This window comes from Lycium ferocissimum, chromosome 4 (genome assembly GCF_029784015.1).
Source record: "Lycium ferocissimum isolate CSIRO_LF1 chromosome 4, AGI_CSIRO_Lferr_CH_V1, whole genome shotgun sequence".
Classification (NCBI taxonomy): Eukaryota; Viridiplantae; Streptophyta; class Magnoliopsida; order Solanales; family Solanaceae; genus Lycium; species Lycium ferocissimum.
The window spans coordinates 47910235-47936496 of record NC_081345.1 but is presented as its reverse complement, the minus strand read 5'-3'; the positions used below and the strand labels follow the sequence as shown (position 1 = coordinate 47936496).

The 26262-nt window shown below is 37.5% G+C and overlaps 2 protein-coding genes and 4 non-coding genes across 6 annotated transcripts; 2 read left to right on the top strand and 4 right to left on the bottom strand.

Annotated features, from left to right (window-relative positions):
* Positions 1-808: 808 nt before the first annotated feature.
* On the top strand, positions 809-2459 carry LOC132054804 (syntaxin-124-like). The gene is made up of 2 exons (XM_059446778.1): positions 809-1594; positions 1954-2459. The coding sequence occupies exons 1-2, from the start codon at positions 1092-1094 to the stop codon at positions 2384-2386; spliced, it is 936 nt and encodes a 311-aa protein (XP_059302761.1). The 5' UTR covers positions 809-1091; the 3' UTR covers positions 2387-2459.
* Positions 2460-13594: 11135 nt separating this feature from the next.
* On the top strand, positions 13595-16634 carry LOC132053389 (pentatricopeptide repeat-containing protein At1g03540). The gene is made up of 2 exons (XM_059445395.1): positions 13595-14873; positions 15214-16634. The coding sequence occupies exons 1-2, from the start codon at positions 13829-13831 to the stop codon at positions 15909-15911; spliced, it is 1743 nt and encodes a 580-aa protein (XP_059301378.1). The 5' UTR covers positions 13595-13828; the 3' UTR covers positions 15912-16634.
* A 398-nt stretch (positions 16635-17032) lies between these two features.
* On the bottom strand, positions 17033-17137 carry LOC132054981 (U6 spliceosomal RNA). Its single transcript, XR_009414452.1, has one exon. It is a non-coding gene; the product is annotated as a U6 spliceosomal RNA (small nuclear RNA).
* A 150-nt stretch (positions 17138-17287) lies between these two features.
* On the bottom strand, positions 17288-17484 carry LOC132054956 (U2 spliceosomal RNA). The gene has a single exon (XR_009414430.1). It is a non-coding gene; the product is annotated as a U2 spliceosomal RNA (small nuclear RNA).
* Positions 17485-18730: 1246 nt separating this feature from the next.
* Positions 18731-18835, bottom strand: LOC132054982 (U6 spliceosomal RNA). The gene has a single exon (XR_009414453.1). It is a non-coding gene; the product is annotated as a U6 spliceosomal RNA (small nuclear RNA).
* Positions 18836-18985: 150 nt separating this feature from the next.
* On the bottom strand, positions 18986-19182 carry LOC132054958 (U2 spliceosomal RNA). Its single transcript, XR_009414432.1, has one exon. It is a non-coding gene; the product is annotated as a U2 spliceosomal RNA (small nuclear RNA).
* Positions 19183-26262: the final 7080 nt, after the last annotated feature.

The following is a 26262-nucleotide window of genomic DNA, read 5'->3' as shown; positions in this document are numbered from 1 at the left end:
GAAACGATATACTCCTTCCGTCCCAATTTATGTGATATAGTTTGACTGGGCACGGAGTTTAAGATAGAAAGAAAGGCTTGTAAAACTTGCGATCTAAAAAAAGCCATAGTTATCTGTGTGGTCATAATCATTTAATTAAAGATAAAGGAGGAAGTTTTAAGTAAAACTATTTCTAAATATAAAAATGTATCATTTTTTTTGGGATCGACTGAAGAAAAAGGAAAGTGTATCATATAAATTGGGACAGAGGGAGTATGTAATAACCATTCAAACAAGTAGTAAGGGCAAGATAAGAAATTTAATGTTAAATTATTTCTAAAAATATAAGAAAATATTTACGAGGAAGATTCATCATGAATTATGTTGGCTGCCAAACCACAAACCTCCTTCTTTATTTTGGCCAGGACCGGCTACGTGAGCAAGCTCACACATGTGGAGTTGAGGTTAAATAGAACAATGAGGATTCATATAGCCGACCCCAACTTATTTGAGACTGAGACGTAGTTATTGTTTATACACAAAAATGTACGTACAAATGGAAGTCCATCAATATCTTTTGCTTTTGTGACTTTATCAAACATGTCTTCAAGTAGAAAGGAGAAATTTTAATTTCCTATTTAGTCAAGTAATAGACCAAGTCAAAGGCAAGTTGTTATATGAGGCAGAGGTGAGATACCAAGTGGCGAAAAAAAATCTTCCTATTTTATCGACTGTCCTCAAGTTTGTTTTTGTGGAATTTTAATTAATACTAACAAGTGACTGGTTCACCTCTAATAATATTACTTTCAAATCTTCACCAAACAATGAGTTTGGTTTGTTATTGTCTCTTAATGAAGGCATTTCTCTTGTTGCCTTCTCTTCCTCCTCCTCCTCCGATTCATCTAGGACATGGCCATAAGCCTGTCATTCTAATTGCAAATATTACAAGGATTGAAGAGAGAAGGCATAAACAAGAGAGAGAAAAAACAAAGAGTAATTCAACCTACTACGAGAAGAAATAGAGAAAAAGAGATTATTGAAGGTGAGGCGAAGACCTTTTTTATCTTAGAATTCATCAAAATCTAGAAAACAATAACAAAAAATTCAAAAAAATGAATGACTTGTTCTCTCCTTCGCTTAAAAAGTATCAGGACCTGAAACAACAGGTCCAGATGGATGATCTGGAAGCCGGTGCCGGAGGCACCGGTCCATCCCAGAATGAAAGCATTGACCTTGCTAAGTTCTTTGAGGATGTAGAGAATGTGAAAGAGGATATGAATGAGGTTGAGAAGTTGTATAAACGATTGCAAGAATCAAATGAAGAGAGCAAAACTGTGCATAGTGCTAAAAAAGTGAAGGAAATTCGGGCTCGAATGGACTCTGATGTGACACTTGTCTTGAAACGTGTCAAGATCATCAAAGGAAAACTCGAAGCCCTAGAAAGATCCAATGCAGCAAATAGGAAGACCCCAGGCTGTGGTCCAGGATCCTCTGCTGATCGAACGAGGACTTCTGTAGTTAGCGGTTTAGGGAAGAAACTGAAAGTTCTCATGGGTGATTTCCAAGCATTGAGAGCGAGAATGAATTCAGAATACAAGGAGACGGTGGCAAGAAGGTATTTTTCATTTATGTAATCATTTCATCATCTAAACGTTTAAACTATTAAAGAGAGCAAACTCGTCAAAGGTTATTTTCACATGCTTAAGCGTTCTATTAGTAAGGTTGTTAAAAGAATAAGAAAATGGGGTGGGGCTCACGAGCAAGAAAACGGATGTGTTCAGGTGCAATTTTACTTTAGTGAAACAAGAGAGCTAACACGACCTCTTTCCTTCAGTTGGCTTCACCCTACCGATCTATTCATCTATTTTCTCTATTGGATCTTTAGGAATCTCTCTCTTGTTCATAGATATTGAAACCAAATTAACATCCGTTTATCAGTCGGATCTATTGTTTATGTAATTATGTCTTCAACAGGTACTTCACTGTGACAGGAGAGAACGCAGACGATGAACTTATTGATAATTTGATATCAAGTGGAGAAAGCGAGTCGTTTCTCCAGAAGGCGATTCAAGAACAAGGAAGGGGACAAATTATGGACACAATCTCAGAAATTCAAGAAAGACACGATGCTGTGAAAGAAATAGAGAAGAATTTGATTGAGCTACACCAAATTTTCCTAGACATGGCTGCACTAGTGGAAGCACAAGGACAGCAACTGAATGATATAGAGAGTCATGTGGCACATGCAAGTTCATTTGTTAGAAGAGGAACAGATCAACTCACAGAAGCTAGAGAGTTGCAAAAAAGCTCAAGAAAATGTGCTTGCATTTCTGTTCTCCTGATCATTCTGCTTATTGTTGTCCTTACTTTTCCACTTTGGTCACCATTAATTACTAGCCGATTGTAGAAAATATTAAGATTAAAACAAGAGGAAAAAAGACCCTTTTGGCAATATTCCTTGTAAGAATTTATTTTATTTACACCTTTTGTTTTTGTGACAATACCTATAGAAGTAATTACTTCCGTCATGTTATAATGGATGTAACGACTTGTTTGGTTGTTATAGTGTTTTTGACCCATTTACCCTTGTTGACCCTTCCCCTAGTCCCGTTAGTATGATTTTGACCCGCGGGGATGGGCGACACGATTCCCGAGGTCATCGGGCGAGTTCCAGTAGGATTTGTGGAATCTAAAGTCTTAAATTGAAAAACCTTTGACCAATAATTGACTTTTGGGTAAAAATGGCCGTAATCGAATTTTGACAGTTCCATTAGGTCCGGAACGTGATTTATGACTTAGTGAAGTCATTGGTTTAGTTCCCGAAAGGTTTGAGTGTGATTTGAGTCATTGGTGGATGAACTAGTTAAGTTAAAAAGGTAGAGTTGACCACGGTCAAAATCGGATTAAGATGACCCGTGTCTATATTTTGAAAGTTCTAACAAGTTCGTATGATGATTTTGGACTTGTCCACAAGTTTTGGTGAGATTCCGAAGAGCTTCAAATGGATTTGGGTTGTATCGCGCTCGTATTCGATGTTTTCGCCGTAGTTCTTTGGCGATAAAGGGCACCATATTGACCAAACGATCTTTGTTTTGTGATTCTATTGAACCATTAGATCTGTATCGTAATTACGAAGCTATAGCAAAAAGAATCATCGCATTTCGCCTTTGTATGAGGAAGTTATGGTCATTTTAGCGCGGACAACTATTGTTGTACCTGGTAGGTCCGCCGTAGTGGGGGAAGTTACGCTATAACGAGACCGCTACAGAGAAACTTTGATCACTGCAGTTGTCGAGGGGAGGCAGAAACTGACTTTTATATTGCAAATTTCGAAGCCATTCCTCACATAATATCAAAAACAGTTTCCAAGAAAGTGAGAGGCGATTTTCTAAGGCTAGGGTGAAACTCCTCTTTGAAGGTAAGCCTTAACCCTTTTATCGTTCGTTTCTTTATCATCTTTAAGTTTCATGAATAGTTTAACGTTCTCTAATGGTGAAGGGAAAAGACTAGAACCCTAGAATTAGTAAACCCTTAAATAATTGATGGGTTGTTGATCTTTTTTGTGGATTAATCATCTAGGCGTATAGGTTATCACTTTCTAGGAAGAGAATTTGAATAACTATGGTGGAAATTGCATATTGAGACTTAGGGTTCTAATAAAAATGAGAACTGTTTGAAAAGGGTTAAATTGATTTAAAAAAATCGCGAATTGGAATAGTATGATTGTTGGGATTGAGATTATGACAAATTCATAATTAAGTGATGGTTCACCCAATTGAAAAGGGTAGAAGTAATTGGGTCTTTTTCCCCAATTGTTGTTTTGTTTGATTAGATGGTTTGTGGCTTACTTAGCATTATGGTCTATCGTTATTTACCAGACTACCATCGTTTCTGAGGCATTTCGGAAACAGAAGGTTCGTGTGGAGTAGTCTGTGGCTCCTGTTCTATATTCAAGGTAGGTTACGACTTACTTTAGTTAGACTTTGGTTAGTGAAATATATATATATATATATTGTGTAGAATTGACGGGAGAAAGCATGAATAGGTCTTCGGACAAAATGTCTAGTTGGATATTGCCTAGGTTGGTATGATTTCTGATTATGTAAGTTTGTCGCCATTACTTTATGTATTGAAAAGGAGGTGTATTTGTTGTGATATGAGGAGGAAGGAGTTAATATATACTAGTGTTGTTGATTGTGGCTTGTTGCCCTGTTATTGTGATTAGGCTTGTTACTTAATTTGTTATGATACGTGTTGCACTCATTTTCTCTCGTTATGTCATTTATCATCAGAGAAAGGAAGGATAATGAGATTTGGCCTGAATCGTGTTGTACAATTATGATGACATCATGCATGGCATACATTCTCATTTCACATGTATGTTGATATCGAATTATGACTTGGTACTGATGATAATACATAAGAAAGTGGAGCACTTGGTGACACAAGACTTAGTTGTGAGGTGAATGTGCTATATTTGGAAGTAAAGGGTGTCAAAGACTCTTTATGACGATCGAGATGGGCTATATGATTTATTCCATGGTTGGGCTGATTTAGCTAAGTCCTCATATAGCTTATGGCATTGTGACTTGCATTTTCATTGGCATTTGATTTCAATGATTTATCATGCTACTGTTGAGTTGATGTTTAATTTGGGGTTCTAGACTTGAACCATATCTTGAATACTCATCTTGCATACATTATATGTTTAAAAGGCACATCTGACAGGGGGTGAGGATGTGGCCTATCTTGATATATACTAAAGGCACATTTGACAGGGGGTGAGGGTGCGACCTGTTTGTGAACTCGTAATTCGAGGTCTGTTTCGGAACGAGGGATACATGGACTTCGCAGGTTCCCCATGGGTCATGACTGTTGTGCGAAAATAGCCTTTAGCATGTGTGTACAAGTTTGAGGTATTTGGCCAGTGCATTGCATTGCACATCATTACATATTATCATGCATCATCATATGACTCTTTATTTCTGATTTGGTATGGTCGATTCGTATTATTATGGTAGCATGGATCGGATTATGGACTGGGTTAGATCGTCGGGCAGTGACTCGCCTAGGTCGAACTTGGGTTGTGATTATCGATCGAGATATTATGATAAGACGTACTTGTGGTTTAGAAGCTTAATCTTAGGTGGTGATTCTACATGGGATATTCGTGACTTGGTTTGAGTATTATGTGCTTACCTGCTTATCTTGTTGATTTTATGGTTATATGCATGAACTAATCTTAGTCGGCCTATGATGCTTACTCAGTACGTGTTGTTTGTACTGATGCTACTCTTGTTGTACTCTTCTTTTGAGTGCAGAGTTCGTTACTAGTTCCAGCTCCTGTCGTCGAGAGTGATCCGAGTCTACTTGACAGAGATCCCAGGGTGAGCTTTGGCTAGATCCGCAACCCGGAGACTCTTCCTTTGTATATAACTGTATATTTTGTATTCTTCAGACAATATTGTTATACTTGAGATTTTTACTTCATATCAAACTTGTATTTCGAAATAGTGACTCTTGTACTAGTCCAGACCAGATTTTGGGGTTGTTATTACTTCCGCATTTATTATCTATATGATTCGAATCTGTTAGCTAAATTATATCTATTTCCGCATAATTCTTATAAATGATTAAAATGATTTGGGAATGATTCGCCTACCTGGGGGACAGTGTAGGTACCATCACGATTCATGAATTAGATCGTGACAGGATTGTCTCATGTTGTACATATATTTTAATCCTTACATTAATATGTACAATAAATGTGTAGTTAGAGAGATCAAGCAATACAATCTGTTAGATTGCAAACAGTGACATACCCAAGATTTTGTGCAAGTAATGTCGGCTTATTATCATAGCTCGAATTGTATGTGGCTTTTGGTATGAGGTTGTAGAGTATATAAGGCTTTACTTCATATGTTCGAAAGTTATCTTTATTTTGCATTATATTCATGCAACGTAACGTTGGTCTATTATATATGTATATTTTTTCTAAGAAGGATTTTGTTTACCTATATATATTTAGTGAATGCTTTTGACGAAATCTGTATGGAATAACACCCGTTGTACAAGGGTGTCTCCGCCACTGAACGCAAATCTTTAAATGCAGAGGTAGTTCAATGTTTTAAATGAGAGCCTGCACTTTCGCTGTTCAAAAATTTCGAGTTTGCAATTTTTTTATTTTTTTCTGGAATATATTATGTTCAAGTTCAACTATGTTCACTTACTTCGACAAGCTTGACTTTAATTGCACTAATAAATGGACTAAGGGATGATTTGGATGTTTAATTAGAAAGGAGGGATACCTTAATGCCCTACTTAAGGTACTGTTGATGTGCTTGAAGTCGAAATGGCCCTTCCTATAAGTGTTTCCATAGATTGCGAGAACAAAAATATTAGCTTAATCGTAAGTATTTGCAATATTAAACTTTGGAATTTGAACTCTATGCGAAATATTAAAACATTGATTTTAATGGGTATTTCGAATAAAATGCTAGTTTCTATTCACAAGTCTTCAATTTTCACTAGCTTTTTTAAAGTGAAGTTCACAAGTTCAACCACAAGAGTACACATAGCTTATGAATAGTAAACTATGGCATTTGAGATATAATGTCACAAATTGAACGTCCAACTCAAAAGACTAGTTTATGTTAGTAAAAAAATAGTACAATATTGATTCAAACCAGAAAGTTAAAACAAGAATAAATTATCACAAAATCGTATTGTGGCAAACCACTGCCTTGAAAGCAATGCCCGATAGGGATGCAAATCGTTGTAGTCGGTCTCTCCCTAAGGTTCCACAGTCACTTCCAAACACGTGCACTCGTTGTTGAAAGTTTGGAGATTGCACAAAAAATATTCCCGTAAAGTATTCCGAGAAGAAGAGATTATTTTTGGATGATTTCACAAAAGAAATCTCAACAGATACTTATAGGTGGATGGCAACGTTTGGATAGTAAAAACCAAGATAAAAAATGGCTACACGTTCAATCGAATTGAATAAGGAAATAATATCAGTCAATTAATTTTGAGTAATGGGGAAAATAGTGTCAGCCAATAAATTAGGGATATAATGACGGGAATAATGGGCTTAGACTGTCCATTAATTATAAGGAATGAATTTAGATAATAATCTGGTACATTTTTTTTTGCGCAGAATGCTCTTCAAAGGCACTACTCTTTAATTATTGCTCCTCAAATTGTTGGTCTTTAATTTTTGCCCTTCGCCTAAAATTCCATGGGTTCAGGGTTCGAACCCCGGCACAGCCAAAAATTAAAAAAAAAAAAAAATCGTAAGGCAGAGTTTTGGATTCAAACTACACCTTATAAGGCGGAGTTTGGGCAAATGTTTGCCTTAAGGCCAAGGCCTAACTTTTATCCGAATAGGCCTAATTTTGCTACAAACCACTGCCTTGTGATTTTTTATTTTTATTTTTTATTGAGCGGGATTCGAACCCAGAACTTTAGGGTATTAGGCGAAGGACAAAATTAAAGACCAACAATTTGAGGGGAAAAAATTAAAGACCAGTGCCTTTGAAGGGAAATCATGCAAATGACCCAATCTGGTAAGCATATTTGGACAACTTTGGGTAAGCTCAAAATAGCAAAAATAATATGTTGTAAAACCAGCTTTGAATTAGGCCTCATGTACATCCCGGGCGCACCGGGGGGTGGGGAGGGGGGAGAATTGACTCGTTTTGTCTACGAAGCCCAATTCTCATGTGCGTTAAGCCACTCTTTTGTTCTAATCCATTTACTAATCCAATAAAGGACTTCTCATTATAAAGTGGAAAGCAAAACTTTCCATGACCAATGAGGGAAATTTTGCATTTCATAAAGGACAAAAGAGAATTGAGAGAAAAAAACTCACAAAGAAACTGTTATACCTCGCATTTCGCACGTCGGAATATTTTTAAGTTGGTTGCGAAGAATTATGGACGAGGTTATCTCTCGACGTAGTTTTACGACAAATGGTTTATGATTTGTTTGGAAGGAAGCATTAAGGAAAAAGTTGGGACTAAGAATGCATTATGGAAAAATATGTGTGCATCTTATGGTGCAAGATATACACATATGTGGGTAAAAGTTGACTAAGTCAAGGAATTAGTTGTCTTTTTATTTGAAGAAAATTCTAGAAAATTGAAGACAAAATGAAGGAGAAAAACCGGCCATAAGGGGGCACATGACCAGCCATGTGCTCCCAAATATATATATATATGTGTGTGTGGAAAATTACAAGACAAGTCATATTTTTCCCTAGAATTTTCAAGAAACATGGAAGAGAAAGAGAGAGAGGGAGTCGGGCCGCACGGGAGCCGGCCGAATACGCCTCTCTTATGGTGGCCATGGAAAAATATTTTCTTCTTGTTTTCTTACTAATTAGAGGGTCCTCGTCGACGTGGAGTAGTTGGTGGAACAAGAAACCATTCGTTTGCAAGAATCAAGGCCTAGCCGAGAGGCAAAGATGAAGAAAAGGTATGATTCAATCTTGTTTTTCATATGTTATAGATGAGTTGTGTGTGTTGTGAAGTATGGAAATGAATAAAGATCATGGAAATATGGATGTTGAAGTTGAACCATGGATGTTGGCCGTGCATGTGTATTGTATGTTTAGGAGTGATGAATCAATTCTAATTGGCATGTTGGTTGTTGTAGTAGGTTGGAATGAATGGGAAATCATGAAACCTTGAATGTGGTGTTGTGTGTGTGTGTGTAGCCGTAGGGCCGTTTGGCATGTGAGGGATGAATCAATGTTATCTAGAGTGTTGATTATTGTCGTTATGAATGTTATGACGTAGAATGAAGGTTTGATCACTTAAATTGAGAATAAGATTGTTGTGGCTGTTTTCGGTGGAACATAGTGAACCAAATTTTATGTTGTGTTTTGGTGATTGTTTGTTGCGGATTTTGTAGTGAAAATGAAGGTTTGATGACCCGAATGGAAGTCGTAATTGTGCGGGCTGATTTGAGAAGGTAATGTGATCCTAATGTAGTTCTTGAATTTACTAAAATAATGTTGTAGCATATGGAATTGTTGGTGTAGTTATGGGTTTGGAAAGTAGAAAATATATTATGAACGTTCCAAATGAAGTTGGAAGGTTTCGGGTGCATTGTGTGTGCATAGGTTGTTTTGAAATATGGTGCGACTTGTTTAGAACGTGTTATGAATTGGTTATGAATGTCGTTATTATGATTATTGGGTTGGTTGTTGTTGATATTAACCGAGTTGAATTCTCTGGTGGTGAATATATAGGGGAGGTCTTTGTCGAAATTTCCGTAGAAAAAGTAATGGCTTGGAATGAGATTCTTCAATGCTTATGGCTAATGCTTGATGCCTATGGATGTGTTGTAGATCTTGAGAAGCCGAGGCGCAAATTGGATTAGCTTAAAGGACGGCCAAGGTATGTAAAGCTCACCTTTCTTTCTTTGGCATGTCTTAGTACTATTAGGCTATGACCCGAGCCTTGGGGTAATTCCACTCTTAGAATCCGAGCTTAGGTATGTACCTTGTTCATCCCTTAACATTTACTCTTTTGACGAGACCAAAATAAGATTTTCATGTTTTCAAAAGAATGAATTTCAAAGGTTTTATAAAGACTTTGACTACAAAAAGGGTCCCGAACTTCAAACGTCCGTAACTTTTGCATACGAGCTCGGATTGCCCCGAAACATAATATGTATGATCATAAGACATAACTTTCCCCTACCTACCCTAGTCGGGCTCGGACGGGGGTCGACACCCGTCCGTGGGGCCCGCGACCTTTCTATGCCTATTCTGGACGACCTTCGGAAAAATGTAAGTTTCGTTTCATTTGGACTTTTGCATATGAATTTTCTTACTTACTTAATGATTTATGATTACGATTTTATGCATATGTATGCTCACGACTCCGCTCGTGCTCATGGTTGTACCTCCTTCACCGAGTCCCGGGCCGGTTATGCTCGTGCGCAATATGATAAATTCCGGTGTGATGCTGTGTTACGGTTCACCGAGCTCCTCTCCAGAGGGCCGGGTTCCGTTTGGTGTGATGCTGTGTTATGGTGTGTTGGTTGGCTATGATGTGTTACGGGGATTTGTCGGGTTACGGAGATCTGAAATCTTCTGTGTGATGCGTGGCGTGGCGCCAACGACAGCGGGCGACCACCGTTCTAAGAGCCTATGCATGATTTGCACTTTAACTACTTATTTTGATACTTTGCATATTATGTACGTCTTACGTATTTTGTTCCTATGGTTCCGTATTTCTCGCTTTACATACTCGCACATATTCCGTACCGACCCCCTTTCTTCTGGGTCGCGTTTCATGCCGCGCGTTGGTGGTACACCTGTGTGAGCTAAAGGTATTAGCGAAGAATTTGTTCCACGGGATTGGCGAGCTCCACTTTTTCGAGTGGCTTTGCCGAGTCGGAGTTTGTGCATATTATGATATCCGAGTCATGTTAGAGACTTTGCGAGACGAGTCATGTGCATCGGATGTCGGTTGTGAGCGGCTCTATAAGCCGTCGTTTTGTTATATGTGATATTACGCATTGTGTACGTTCGCAAGTTTGTGTTTGATTTGAAATTATGTATTTATGATTTGGCCAAGGGCCCAATGTGAGTACGAGTATTACGTTAGTCTGAGGGTTCGCTCGGCCCTGGGTAAGGGTCGGGTGCCCATCACACCCTATCGGAAATTGGGGTGTGACAAAGAAACTTTGACTTTGGATTACCAATAAAGAAATTACTATACATAATTTAGAGAGTTTATTAAGTGAAAGAGTTCATTCAGTCCTATAAACCCACTACTATTTCTGGTTTTATAATCAATGAAGGATACAATTATCACGTAACAATCACCCCCAATTGAGAACCAACAACATACTTGAAATTATTTGTCCATCGCCATTATAGCACTAGTACTTCCCTCACAAATCTTCCCTCTAAAGAATCACAATTATCCATCTTTTCAAGTCAGGTTTACTCCCCCCAAAGTAATAAAGCTTCTCAACGCCACAGGAAAAAAATCACCTCAAAACAAATCTTATACGCCACATTAATATAAACATATACAAAAGCACAACATCCATTCAATCACGACCTTCACTTCCATACCCAGTTTACTTGCTCTCTACTTCAAATTGGGTCCCAATATTCTTGAAACTCGAAGGTCAGTTCAAGACCAAAGCAAAAAACAAAACTGGTCCCTTATATGATGGGTTCAAAATAGTAAAATTTACTTGGCATAGCTTACATTATTACCTATTTATGAAACATAACTAAACTTTACAATAATTATATTTAGTAGCTAAAATATAACATATTTACTTCCTATAACTATCACTTTTTTACCACTAATCTGATAACTTCCCACACCCCTAAATTTAAGCAAAAAAAAACGTCCATCTCTCCTATCCCCCTAAATACACGCCATTATGCCCAATATCCCTTAATTTCCTCCAATTTCAAATCAGTTTTACAATAGTTCAACTTCCATGTTTATCTCTAATTAACTACTCATTAATTTCACTCATAATTCAAATCTAATTCCCAAAAAAGGTAAGATTCTATACTGATTTTTACGTTTCACCGTGTATTTAACCTATATTTTCGTTTTTTTTTTTTTCGTTACTTCCCGAATTTTCAATTCCTAATGTTTTGGATTGATATTTTAATAGTTTTTTTTCATATATATTTTGGCTATATTTTAATTGTATTTTGATTATTATGTTCAATATTACTTATTCTGGTTTCTGTTGACTATATTTCAGATATATTTTTCATATATTTTGACTATATTTAGAAAAAATTCAGAAAAATAAAAAAAATAAAAAAGCTGCAGTGAAAACGTTGTTACCTCAATTATAAACTCAATTATGACTATATTTTGGCTATATTTTAATTGTATTTTGATTATTATGTTCAATATTACTTATTCTAGTTTCTGTTGACTATATTTTAGATATTTTTTCATATATTTTGACTATATTTTTCAAAATTTCAGAAAAATAAAAAAAATAAAAAAGTTGCAGTGAAAACGTTGTTACCTCAATTATGAACTCAACTTGAATTCGATATTTCAACAGATGAATTCAAATATATATTCGTCGTTTAAAACGAGCTCTGTTCACTGGTTTGATATTGTTATTTTTCAAAGTTTTTTGATGAACTAGTTTTTGAACCTTTTTTTTTTTGGTTAAAAATATGAATGTACTTTTTGATTTTTTTTTTTTTTAATTTGTTAGCTGTTTGAATGAGATATGAGATCAGATATGGAATGGGAGGATATTTGGGTGAATCAGGGAATATTATAAACTGATTTTAATTTAAATTGGAATAGATTTTGTTTCCATAAATATAGCACTTTCTGTTTTTTCAGCGTGTGTATTTTCGTTATATTTATCCTATATTTAAGTCGACGCGTCTACTAGCTAAATATAGGTCCTCCAGCTACGAATTGTAAATGTAGAACATGTAGTTATAGGTTATTAGAAGGAGCTAAAAGGTAGCTGTTTGTGAAAATTTTACTTCAAAATAAGTAATCTCTTAAGTATGGACTTAACAATTTTGGTCTCTTAAGTTTGTCAAAAGTTAATACTATGTCTTCGTGAAATATTTACTAAACTGTGTTTGTTAGATTTGATGGAAATCGTGGGAATTAAGTGTAAATACCAAGTAAGTTCCGTTAAATTCTAAAATACGTAACACAAAAAATTATACTAAACACGAAAAGATATAAAATAAAAAATAGCATAAATGAAACCTCAAAAACTGCACCGAACTCTAGAAATAAATTAACAATGACAGAACTACATAAATTGTACATTTAAATGTGAGTTTCCCCTAATTTTCATTTTTCATAATTTCTGTCAAATCTAACTGACAGAGTTCGATAAATATTTTACGACCACTAAAAGTGTTAACTTTCAAAAACTTTAAAGGATGAAAAGCTGTGAAGTGCATACTTAAGTAACTATTCGAAACCTACCCTCAAACATAAGAAATCATTTTTGTCATTTTCTCTTTAAGACAAAGTAATAAAAGCACATCGGAGAAGCGCTAAATTTTAAAAAAAGCAGTTTAACTACTGATTCTTCGTCAGTAGTGTCAACGTTCTTCAAATATTCAGCTAAATGTGTCTATCAGATTTGACGGAAACAATAAAAAAGAAATTTAAATATAAATACCAAGAAAGTCCCATTAATCATATAATATACAACAAAAAAAATTACACTAGAGACTAAAAAGATACTCCCTTCGTCTCAAATTATATAATACTGTTTCTTTTTTAGTCAGTCTAGAAAAGAACGACATTTTTCTATATTTAGTAACAATTTTACTTTAAATTTACCTTTTTACCCCTAATGAAATAATTTCTAGCCACACAAATTTTCATGATTTATTTTAGACCACAAGTTTCAAATGCCTTTTTTTAGTTCTTAAACTTCGTGTCAAGTCAAACATCTTCATATAAAATGGGACTGAGGGAGTATTAAAAATAGCAGAAATTACCCCTAAAAAAAACTGCACCAGACTAAAAAAAAATTAACAGTAGTAGAAACTACATAAATTGTACCTCTAAATGTGAGTTCCACCTATTTCTTTTTTCATAACTCCCATCAAATCTAACAAACCGAGCCCGTTAAATATTTGACGACGACCAAAAATGTTAACTTTGACAAACTTAAAGCACCAAAAGCTGTTAACTGCATACTTTAGAAACTATTCTGAATCTACCCCCAAACATAAGAGACCATTTTTTTCATTTTCTATTTCAAAACCAAGTAATAAAAGCACATAGAAGTACCGCTAATTTTTTTTTTTTTCAAAAAACAGTTAACTACTGATTATTCTTCAGTTGTGTCAATGTTGTTGAAATCTAAAGAATCCGAAATTATTCATCTTTGCAAGTCAAATTTACTCTTCCAAGCTATAAATCTCCTCAACACAATACAAAAAACCACCTCAAAACCAATATTATACGCTACATTAATACAAACATGTACAAAAACAAACTCATTCAATCATGGTCTTCAATTCCACACACAATGCATCAAAACCGGTCTCGAAACCGACAGATTTGTCGGCAACAGTTTACTTGCTCTTTACTTCAAATCAAATTCAAATTTCAATCAAACTCGAAGGTTTTTCGATAGTATGTTGTTTAAGGATGTTGTCGCTTGGTCTTCGATGATAACGGGTTATGTTCGTGTTAGAAAACCCGAGATTTCGTTGAGTTTATATAGGGAAATGATTGATTTTGGGTTTGAACCAAATGGATTTACTTTATCTGCTGTAATTAAAGCTTGTTGTGAAATTGGAGACTTAAAATTGGGTTGTGGATTTCATTGTGTTGTGATTAATCGTGGATTCGACGAGAATAACGTGATCGTTAGCGCGTTAATCGATATGTATGGTAAGAATTATGATTCGGGTAGTGCACTTAAGTTGTTCGATGAATTGCCTGAAAGGGATGCTGTTTGTTGGACTTCGGTTATTTCAGGTCTTACGAGGAACGAATTGCACGAGGAGGCGTTGACGTTGTTTTACGCGATGCATAGGAAGAACGGGTTGTTACCGGATTTGTTTACGTTTGGTAGTGTGTTGACTGCGTTGGGTAATTCGGGTAGGTTGAGGCAAGGTAGAGAAGTTCATGCTAAGATTGTGACGAGTGGTCTTTGTGGGAACGTGGTTGTGGATAGTAGTTTAGTGGATATGTATGCGAAATGTGGGGTGGTTGATGAGTCTCGGCGTGTTTTTGATCGAATGGATAAGAGGAATTCCGTTTCGTGGTGTGCGTTAATGGGTGGCTACTGTCAAAAGGGCGAGTTTGAAACTGTTATTGAGCTCTTTAGGATGATGGAGGAGGTTGATCTTTACAGTTTTGGGACCGTTCTTCGTGCCTGTGCAGGTAGGTGTGTCAAATGGGCGGTTGGGCTGAATTTGAGCGGGTTAAAATGGGTTGAGTTAATAAATGAGCGGGTTATTGACCTGTCCAAAGGTTACTTGGGCTGAAAAGCGGGTCATAATCCAACTCGTTAATTTCTTGTTTGTTCTTTTATAATTTTTTTAGTACCTAAAAAAACGATTTTTTTCTTTGTTATGGCTATAAATAACATATCAAATTAAAAAATGTTGTTTTGAAAATATTTTGACAAGATCTCAGCCCAAATTTTGATGGGCTGTATTGACCTACCCAAACTTGGGCGTGTTATGTTTTCATGGGCTAATTTTGCTACCCTTATGTGCAGGGTTGGCAGCTTTGAAGTCAGGGAAGGAAGTTCACTGCCAGTATTTGAGGAGAGGTGGCTGGAGCGACGTTATCGTGGAATCGGCTCTAGTTGATCTCTATGCAAAATGTGGGTTTGATAATTATGCTTGTGTGATTTTCCGCCAAATGAAGGTTAGGAACTCGGTTACCTGGAACTCGATGATATCCGGTTTCGCTCAGAATGGGAAAGGCGAAGAAGCTATTGCAGTATTCAAGGAGATGATTAGTGAAGGGGTTAAGCCAGATTATATCAGTTTTATCGCTGTTCTTTTTGCTTGTAGTCATAGCGGTATGGTTGATGAAGGTCGGAAGTATTTTCTCTCGATGATTAATGAGTATGGTATTAAAGCTCATATCGAGCATTATAGTTGCATGGTTGATCTTCTAGGTCGGGTTGGGGAGGTAGAAGAAGCTGAAAGCTTGATTCTAGGTGCGGAATTCAGAAACGATGGTTCCCTTTGGGCTACTCTACTTGGTGCTTGTACTAGCAGTACGAATCCTACTGTTGCTGAGCGTATTGCAAAGAAAATGATGGAACTAAATCCGGATTATCATTTGAGTTATGTTCTGCTAGCAAATGTGTACAGAGCAGTAGGCAGGTGGGCTGATGCTCTTGGGATTCGGCGACTGATGCAAGAAAAAAGAGTGAGTAAGGTAACTGGGAAGAGCTGGATTTAGATGAACACTAACAACCTATGTTGCTCGGACTCTTCAAAAATGATGACATACCCGTAATGCACTAATGTTGGAGGATCCGACATGCATCGGCCGACATTTTTAAGAGTCTGAACAACATAGCTAACAACAGCTTATAGCCTTTCCAGTGAAGAACTCTATCCAGATGCCCCTAGAAGGAAACATTCTTGAAAATGCTCAAGATAACAACGGGGATACATAGCACATTTATCAATTTTGTTGCTGTCAGGGTCACTTGTTTCAAGATGCGACTTGTATGAGACCTGTTGTCAGTGTACCCAGCATTATAGACATGTTTAGGGTATAGAAATTTCTCAACCCATAATTTGATAACCTTGGGGGTTTTTCAATCAGCTCAAAATATAGGACCAAGCACGTCTTTGATCTCAATCTTTTAGGCAAGGAAGATATATATATATATATATATAGTGACACGAGCCTTTCAACACCATGGGTGACCAAAATCAGGAGTATGTGTTTTCAGGTATGTGCGACATTGTAGAAGTAGAATTAACGAATTCTTTGACATTATTCTTGGCTCCAGTCTTAGAGTTCCTTACTGGACATGTAGCCATGACGGCAGCTTATGTTAATGATGTGGATTGCCCCTCTGTTATGTGCATTACACAATAATAAGAAGAGGGTGTTCATCTATGTACTTGCCGTCTTGCCCATGTTTCAATTTCATAATTATATCTTCATCCTCCTGAACTGTATTTTTCTTGTTATTGTGTTTGGAGAACCGCAAACAAGTTTTACTATTGAAAACACAGAGAGAGACGTTGTAAGTGTTGTATCAGGAGTTATTCCCTTTCCTCCATATTGTTAAGCAAAGGTTTGAGCCTCTTCCAAAAAAAACCAATGATGTTGAAGATGAACTAGCCGTATTAATTTCCATATCTGAAGCATGATTTCTGAAAATGAATTACTGCAACCTCTTTAGTGTTGAGTGCTTCCATTTATGAAGTTCATTCAATTCCTATTGCAATGAAACAAGGGTACAACAACAGCCACATAGCTAGTGTAGTCCCACACGTGGGTCTGGAAAGGTAGGATGTACGTAGACCTTACCCCTACCTTTATGGGGTAGAGATGCTGTTTCCGAAATATTTGGACCATTCTCGATTTATGCATGTCATCCTTGCGCAAGGGCCATGCTAATCTTTTCTGCATCGTTCCAATTTTATGCCATGAAACAAGGGGAGATCTGGTATATGATGCCGGACAATATGAAGCCTAGCTTAACACTAGCTTTGTTGGCCTCTTCTTTCATAATGCCTCTCAAGTTGTAGTTCAGATTTTCTGGTGTATGAGAGTATCTAAACCGAACTGGAACTGGAAACTTTACACTTGATTTGGTGGGGTGCGCCAGGCCCAAGCTAAAGTGCAAGACCAGGGCGACGCGTGAAGGCCCGAGTAGCAAGCTACCCTGATGAACCTTCCCCCTTAAAAAAATTGAGTTAATATCGTGTGAGCCGATGGCTCACATATCAGATATTAAACTGATAAGAACAGATACTACACTTGATCTTAGCCAAAAGGCCGAGAAAGGTATGCTTTATTTTGGTCACGGACCTTGTCTCTTATAGTCCCTCTCTACTCTCTGCTTTTCATTTTCCAACGATATGGGACTGATGAGCCCTCACTGCTACCTACTCTTCCCAGTATTAAATGTCTACATGTTTGGTGAAAATCATGTACTCTTTATCTGATTTCATCTTGTTGCTTGGCATGAACATATTCCTGTGCTTCGATCGAGCAAAATGAGCTTTGCATAAAACTGACACAAACACACATTATAAAGACAAAATCAAGGGTTTTGATGATTTTCTATATTCATAGAACTCTGCTACTGTTGTATATGTGTAAAACCACTCCCAAGATGGCAAATGTAACCAATTAACATCAATTTTATGGAAAAGCTTCATGATTTTTAAGGATTAACCCAACGCTAGTATAGCCAAAGTACCATAGAGGCGGAGCATGAGTTCAATATATTCATGGAAACATTAGATGAATTCTTCAATAAAAATACAAGATTTTAGTCTAAGCTATTGGGTTCTACATATTAGATGAATTCTTCAATACAAATGCAAGATTTGAGTCTAAGCTATTGGGTATATATAGTGACACAAGCCTTTCAACAGCATCGGTGACCAAAATCAGGAGTATGTTTTCAGCTATGTGCGACGTTGTAGAAGTAGAATTAACGAATTCTTTGAGATTATTCTTGGCTCCAGTCTTAGAGTTCCTTACTGGACACGTAGCCATGATGGCAGCTTATGTTAATGATGTGGATTGCCCCTCTGTTATGTGCATTACACAATAACAGGAAGAGGGTGTTCATCTATGTACTTGCCTTCTTGCCCCATGTTTCAATTTCATAATTATATCTTCATCCGCCTGAACTGTATTTTGCTTTTTATTGTGTTTGGAGAACCGGCAACAAGTTTTACTATTGGTAACACATAGACAGTCGTTGTAAGTGTTGTATCAGGAGTTATTCCCCTTTCCTCCATATTGTTAAGCAATGGTTTGAGCCTCTTCCAAAAAAACCAATGATGTTGAAGATGAACTAGCCGTATAAATTTTCATATCTGAAGCATGATTTCTGAAAATGAATTACTGCAACCTCTTTTATCTTGAGTACTTCCATTTATGAAGTTCATTCAATTCCTATTGCAATGAAACAAGGGTACAACAACAGCCACATAGCTAGTGTAGTCCCACACGTGGGGTCCGGGAAGGTAGGATGTACGTGTAGCCTACCCTATCTTTTATGGGGTAAAGATGCTGTTTCCGAAATATTTGGACCATTCTCGATTTGTGCATGTCATCCTTGCGCAAGGGCCATGCTAATCTTTTCTGCATCGTTCCAATTTTATGCAATGAAACAAGGGTAGATCTGTTATATGATGCCGGACAATATGAAGCCTAGCTTAACACTAGCTTTGTTGGCCTCTTCTTTCATAATGCCTCTCAAGTTGTAGTTCAGATTTTCTGGTGTATGAGAGTATCTAAACCGAGCTGGAACTGGAAACTTGACACTTGATTTGGTGGGGTGCGCCAAGCCCAAGCTAAAGTGCAAGACCAAGGCGACGCGTGAAGGCCCGAGTAGCAAGCTACCCTGATGAACTTTCCCCCTTAAAAAAATTGAATTAATATCGTGTGAGCCGATGGCTCACATATCAGATATTAAACTGATAAGAACAGATACTACACTTGATCTTAGCCAAAAGGCCGAGAAAGGTATGCTTTATTTTGGTCACGGACCTCGTCTCTTATACTCCCTCTCTACTCTCTGCTTTTCATTTTCCAACGATATGGGACTGATGAGCCCTCACTGCTACCTACTCTTCCCAGTATTAAATGTCTACATGTTTGGAGAAAATCATATACTCTTTATCGTTCATCTTGTTGCTTGCCATGAACATATTCCTGTGCTCCGATCGAGCACAATGAGCTTTGCATAAAACTCACACAAACACACATTACAGAGACAAAAAATCAAGGGTTTGGATGATTTTCTATATTCATAGAACTCTGCTACTGTTGTATATATGTAAAACCACTCCCAAGATGGGAAATGTAACCAATTAACATCAATTTTATGGAAAAGTTTCATGATTTTTAAGGATTAACCCAACGCTAGTATAGCCAAAGTACTATAGAGGCGGAGCATGAGTTCAATATATTCATAGAAATATTAGATGAATTCTTCAATAAAAATACAAGATTTTAGTCTAAGCTATTGGGTTGGTTCTACATATTAGATGAATTCTTCAATACAAATACAAGATTTGAGTCTAAGCTATTGGGTATATATAGAGGACATATGTCACTTGTTCTTGAAGGAGCTTGGGTAACCACTTTGTGAAAATACCAATTAACATCCATTTTGTGCAACTAAAACATCGTATCGTGAAAAAACTCTGTGATTCTAAAGGATTAACCAAATAATGGGATTAACACAACACCAACAAGAGGGTGCTCATCTATCTATAAACACGCCCAAGATTAGCATTTCATAATTTCCGCTTTTCTGAGTTTCACAAACAACGTGTTTTCTTTACTCTTCAAATTGCGATTTTAAAATTTTTAAATGTAAAACTTGACCCATAAGTTTATATTTTATATATATATAAAAAAGATTCATAAGCTGGTAGATATGTTTTCTTAAATGTAAAACTTGACTTAAAGTTTTGGTTTGTCTTCTCGGTCATCTGATCGAAAATACATGCTCGACGTGAAGAGATTGTTCATATCATGTGGGAGGATTATATTAAAGAGTAGTTACACTGCAACTCATGTTCAATTTTTCTTTTTATTGAACTAAAATACGATCAATAGGTGTTGTATTTTTTAGAAATGTCTTCTAGTTGTGTATTAACTTTGTTATGAATTATGATTTGCTCATTTGATAGTTTTCAGAACTTGTAGGGTTTTCATGTTTATGAGAAAAAATACAACTTAAGAAATCTAAATTATATGTCCAAACAAAATTTCAACTTCAAATCAACCTGATTTCAAATCATTATTTTAAACGGGGCCTAATCCTTTTTGTTACTCTTTTTGAAATAAAACTACATTTTAAAGCAACTATACAAGAGTTGCTATAAATTGCAATTTACTGTTATATATAATTACTAGTGCGGGAATGAATGTGCTAAGCCCGTGCCCAATGCCTTTATAGTGTTGGTCAGTTAAAACAATTGTGAAAGTGCAAGAGGGGGGGTGAATTGTAAATTTTTTTTCGGTAAGTCGACGACAAGGTTATACCGCAGTCGACCGTTGCTCGTAAAACACAAAGCGTAAAGTGCGAAGGTAAATGACACAGAAGTTTTATACCGGTTCGCATTCAACGTGAATCCTAGTCCGGCCCTCAAGGTTGCAAGGGTGATCTCTGCCTCTTAGTTAAAGGTTTGGTACAATCGAGGTTTGAATGAAGCTCCTACGTCTACACTCAATCGCTCTTAATTTTTTGATACAAAGCCTCACAAACTATATTATAACTCTCCTTTTTTTTTTTCTTACACTATAAATCACTCGACATACAATGTTTATGAAAAGCAAAGTAGAGTACTAGGAGAATGAGAGACTAAGCATGGAATATAGGTTTGTGAGGTAGCTCCTCTTATAGCCGTTTGCAGAGAGATTAACCCAAGGGTTTTGATCCTTGGAAACGTAAAAGTGTCGATTCTATTTCCAAGAATAAAATTTGAGCCGTGGTTTTTCTTTCCTCGTGTTGAGGCAAAGATTGTCAATCCCGCATTGTTACACTTCACGAGATCCGCCTTTAATGTTGGAGATGCCCTTTCCTTCGTTGGAACACTTGTGTACCGCTGGAGAATAATGCTGATGGTGTTGTTTCCTTTCTTGAAAGATTTGGTACAGCTGGTTGTGAGCCGTTGTTCTATTAGGGTTAGGAAGGCTCCACTTGAGTGAGCCCAGCTCGTTGGAGCTGTTTGGTGGGCTTTCATCTTGCTGGGGCTGATTTGTGGGCTTGTACCTACACAAGTAAAATTGTCATCATAAAAACTTGACACTAACAATCTCCCCCTTTTTGAGGATGACAATTTTTAAGTAATACGTAGTCAACTTCCCGTAGCGGATGCTCCCCCGAATAGGTGAAAGCCCCCGACTAGTCAACTAGTCTTTCGTAGGCCCCCCCCGAATAGATCGCATAATTCTCCCCTTTGGCATCACTCAAAAAAATAAAAGCAAGGAAACAGCAAGCACATGTAGAAAGTATGGATAGAATGCAAAACTAAACAGCACCAAAAAAAACATAGCATCCAAACAAAAGTCCCAAAACATAAGGCCCAAAAAAAACATTGTTTAAACAGACCAAATAAGCACATGTATAAAACTATTCTTGGCGGCGGAAGACTGGACGACGAAGGAAATAGGCTAATGTGTTGACAATAGCATCCTTCATTTCGGTCAACGGAGCAGTAAGACGCTCAGGCATGGCGCTAACACTGGCTTGAAGCTTGGCGGACGGTTTGACCGCTTCCTTGACAATAACATCCAGCTTGACCCGTAGCTTAGAGACACGCACTCGATCTTTTTGTCGTATCACGAATCTTCTCGATTTGAAACAAGGTGGATGCCATTAAGTCTTTGATGGACTCAATTTTGTCATCCATGGAGGAAAGTTTGGCGAGAAGTTCTAAGATAAGATTCTAAGAGATAGCGAAGGGTCTCGATTTTTTCACCTTGGTGGAAGGGCAGCCGAGATGCCTCATAGACGTCTTTAAGCACCCAAGAATCATTGCTCAAAACATACCCCATGCTACCAAACGCCCCAGAGTTGTAACATTTGTCTCACCGCAGTAATGGGATAGTCGACTAAGTCAATTTTGTGGACTTCAAGTATGCGAGAGATGAGCATACCATAAGGGAGGCTAGAGGGATTTGAAGCACACTCAATCATGTAATTGATAATGACAGAGGACAAATTTATCTTCTTTTTGGAGAGAAGACAAAAGGCAAAGATAGCATCACGTTGAGAAATAGTGGAGTAGGACCCAGCGCGAGGTACAACAGTAGTAGCAACCATATGGGCCAGCACACGAGCTTCAAAAGAGATGTTGGATGGACCAATTTGAGCAGGAACCGAGGTGGAATTGGAAAGGGATTTCTTGACATCATCGAAGGACACCTCAAGAGATTCAGGCCAGGAATTTTTGGGTAGTTCGGAAAAACCAGAACAGGTGCAACCAAGAATAGAGTCAAGGACAGAGCAATTTAGCACAATGTGGGTGCCAAGGACCATGGTTTCGAGTTCATTGACTTTAGAGGACCGAAGATTAGCATAAAACATACGAACAGGGGTGTCATACACATGGGGGGGGGGGGGGGAGGGGTTTTGAAAAAAATTTCCCAACCTTGATAGACAACTAACGATTTTACCTTACAACATATAGAAAGCATATGGTCAAGATCAACAATCCTACCAGAGACGATGGTTTTGTCTTCAAGAGACGAGAAGATTTCTTGATGGTGGTCATCCCAAAATTTTTTGCGAAGATCGAGGGGCTTATCAGTAACGGGTTTGGGTTTCTTGGAGGAGGTGGAGCACGTAGCTTCAGCAAAGGCACGCTTCCCAAGATTACAAATGGGAATGGAGTCGGAGGCGTCAGAGGAGGAGGAGTCATCGGAGGTTATGGAGTCATGAGGGGCAGGAGAAAGACTCTTACCGACGTCCTTGAGTCGAGAGCTTTGGCGTGTGGAGAGAAGAGGGATTTTCGCAGTTTTAGCCATAGAAGAGACGAGAGTAGAGAAAAGGATGGAAAAGAAGATGAACAGGAGAAAGAAGATGAAAAAGGGTTTTGTGGGAAGACGGTGAAAAGGGGTTTTATGGGGAAGGTAAAAAGGAAAGGTAATTATGGGAAAATGGGACGGTTATGGGAAGATGGGACGGCGAGAAATGGGATGGACATGCAATTTATGGCAAAGAATTTATTAGCCGAAAATTATGGCAAAAAAATTAGAGTTGATTTATCAATAATCCCCAAGGATCTTCTTAGCGTGCGTAAACGTTCTTCGTTGTAGAGGCTTAGTAAAAATATCAAGAAGTTTTCGATTTTCGGTGCACAAAAGTGATTTCAAAATCTCCCGAGCAACATGATTTCGGATAAAATGATGCTTAATATCTATATGCTTGGCCCTAGAATGATGCACAGGAGATTTTGGACGGACAAGATAGCACTCGAGTTATCACGTAAAATTTTGATAGGTTTAAAAAACAAGTCATAATCACTTAGTTGATAAGACATCCAAATTAACTCGTGTGCAAAGATTGACCAACAAGAATATATTCAAACCTCGTGGCAGAGAGAGAGACGGATCCTCGTTTTTTGCTATTCCAGGAAATAAGAGATTTTCCTAGAAGCTAGCAAGTACCACTGGTACTTTTTCTATCATCTTTATCACCTGCAAAGTCAGCATCCAAAAAACCTTCAAGTGTAAAATCATGTGTGTTAGGATACCATAAACCATAATTAGTTGTGCCAGCGAAGGTATCTAATGATACGTTTGAAGAAATGAGAGATGAGATTCCTTTGGAGCAAACTTTGAAATCTAGCGCACCCGCACACACTAAACATAATATCTCGGTCAACTTGCGCTAGGTAAAGCAACGAGCCAATTATACCGCGATACTTAGTTTCATCGAGTGTTTTCCCCGCTCATCCTTATCAAGAGTACAAGTAGGACTCATTGGAGTACCCATAGCTTTTGAGTCCGACATTCCAAATTTTTGAACGAGTTCCTTAGCATACTTTGCTTGCGTATAAATATTCCTTTGTCCCAGTTTGATGAATTTGTAGGCCCAAAAAGAATTTTAATTCTCCCATCATACTCATTTCGAACTCGCTTTGCATAAGATCGCAGAATTCTTTGCACAGAGGGGTTAGAGCTTCCAAAAATAATATCATCAACATAAATTTGTATAATAAGATTGCCTAAAGAAGATCTTTTAATAAAAAGTGGTTGTATCGATCTTTCCTCCGATAAAACCGTGACTTACCGAATGAGCTCAAGCGATCATACCATGCCCGTGGAGCTTGTTTAAGGCCATATAAAGCTTTAGTTAATTTAAAAACATGATAGGGAAATTTTGGATTTTCAAAACCTGGTGGTTGTTTGACATATACTTCTTCTTCAATGAACCCATTTAGAAAAGCACTTTTGACATCCATTTGAAAGAGTTTGAATTTCTTAAAAGAGGCATACGCAAGCAAAATTCTAATGGATTCTAACCTGGCAACAGGAGCAAATGTTTCATTATAGTCAACTCCCTCCCCGTTGTGAGTATCCTTGAGCAACGAGTCGGGCTTTGTTTCGAACTACTTGCCCGCCTCATTTAACTTGTTCCCGTATACCCACTTTGTGCCCACGATTGACGCATCCGTTGGTTTGGGAACTAGACTCCATACCTTGTTCTTTTCAAACTCGTTCAAGTTCCTCTTTCATAGCTTTTACCCAATATTCATCTTTTAAGGCGTCACCAATTTTCTTTGGTTCATATTGAGAGATAAGAGCCAGATTTACATTATTCTTACTTGATGCTCTAGTTTTCATCCCTTCACTGATGTCTCCAATAACAAATTTCTTTGGATAGTCAGGTTCGCTTCTCCATTCATTTGGGATTGCTCCAATAGTAACATCAATCGACTGAGGTGTTTCAGAAGTCGACTTATAGGATGCCTGTTCTTCAGTGGGTCCTGTATCCACTGCAGTGGATATTTGACCGTCTTCTTCATCTGCAATTTTTCTTGTCTCGGCCATGTGATTAGTATCATCAAATACGACATGAATAGACTCTTCAATAGATAAAGTACGTTTATTATAAATTCTATAGGATCTACTAGTGGGTGAATAGCCAAGAAATATATCTTCATCACTGCGAGGATCAAATTTACCAAGGTTTTCCTTTCCATTATTGTGAACAAAACACTTACATCCAAAAGGATGAAAGTAACTAACATTCAGTTTCTTACCAGTCCAGAGCTCATATGGAGTTTTCTTGAGAATTGGTCTAATTAGACATCGGTTTAGAATATGACACGCTGTACTTACTGCTTCAGCCCAAAAGTGATGTGGTAAGTTTGTTTCTACGATCATTGTTCTTGCCATATCCTGAAGGGTTCTGTTCTTCCGTTCAACCACACCATTTTGTTGCGGAGATCGAGGTGAGGAGAAATGTGTGTGTATCCTTGGTCATTGCGGGGAATTCTTCAAAGCTTTATTTTCAAATTCTCCTCCATGATCACTTCGAATGGAGGTGATGTAATATCCTTTCTCACGCTCGAACTTTCTCACAAAAGAACTTAAAATTCTTTAGAGTATCATCTTTATGAGCAAGAAATATTACCTGTAAAGCGAGAAAAGTCATCTATTATAACAAATGCATACCTTTTTCCTCCAATGCTAGCAGTTCTAGTAGGACCAACAAGATCCATATGAAGCAGCTGCAAAGGTTTAGATGTGGACACAATATCTTTAGAGTTGAAGGAGTTTCTAGTTTGTTTACCTTTTTGACACGAATCGCATATATGATCTTTGGTGTAATTGAGCTTTGGCAATCCTATTACAAGATCAAGTCTTGCCAGTTTCTCAATTAGGCGCATACTCGCATGACCAAGCTTCTTGTGCCACATCCACGGATCTTCACCCATTGAGGCCAGACATATATGACCCGCAGGATTTTTGACAGAGTCCAGAGTATACACATTTTTGTTTCTGCTTCCAGGAAGAATTTTTATTCCAGAGGAGTCCTCTATGACACAGCCTGTTTTACTAAACCTTACCTCAAGATCAGAATCAC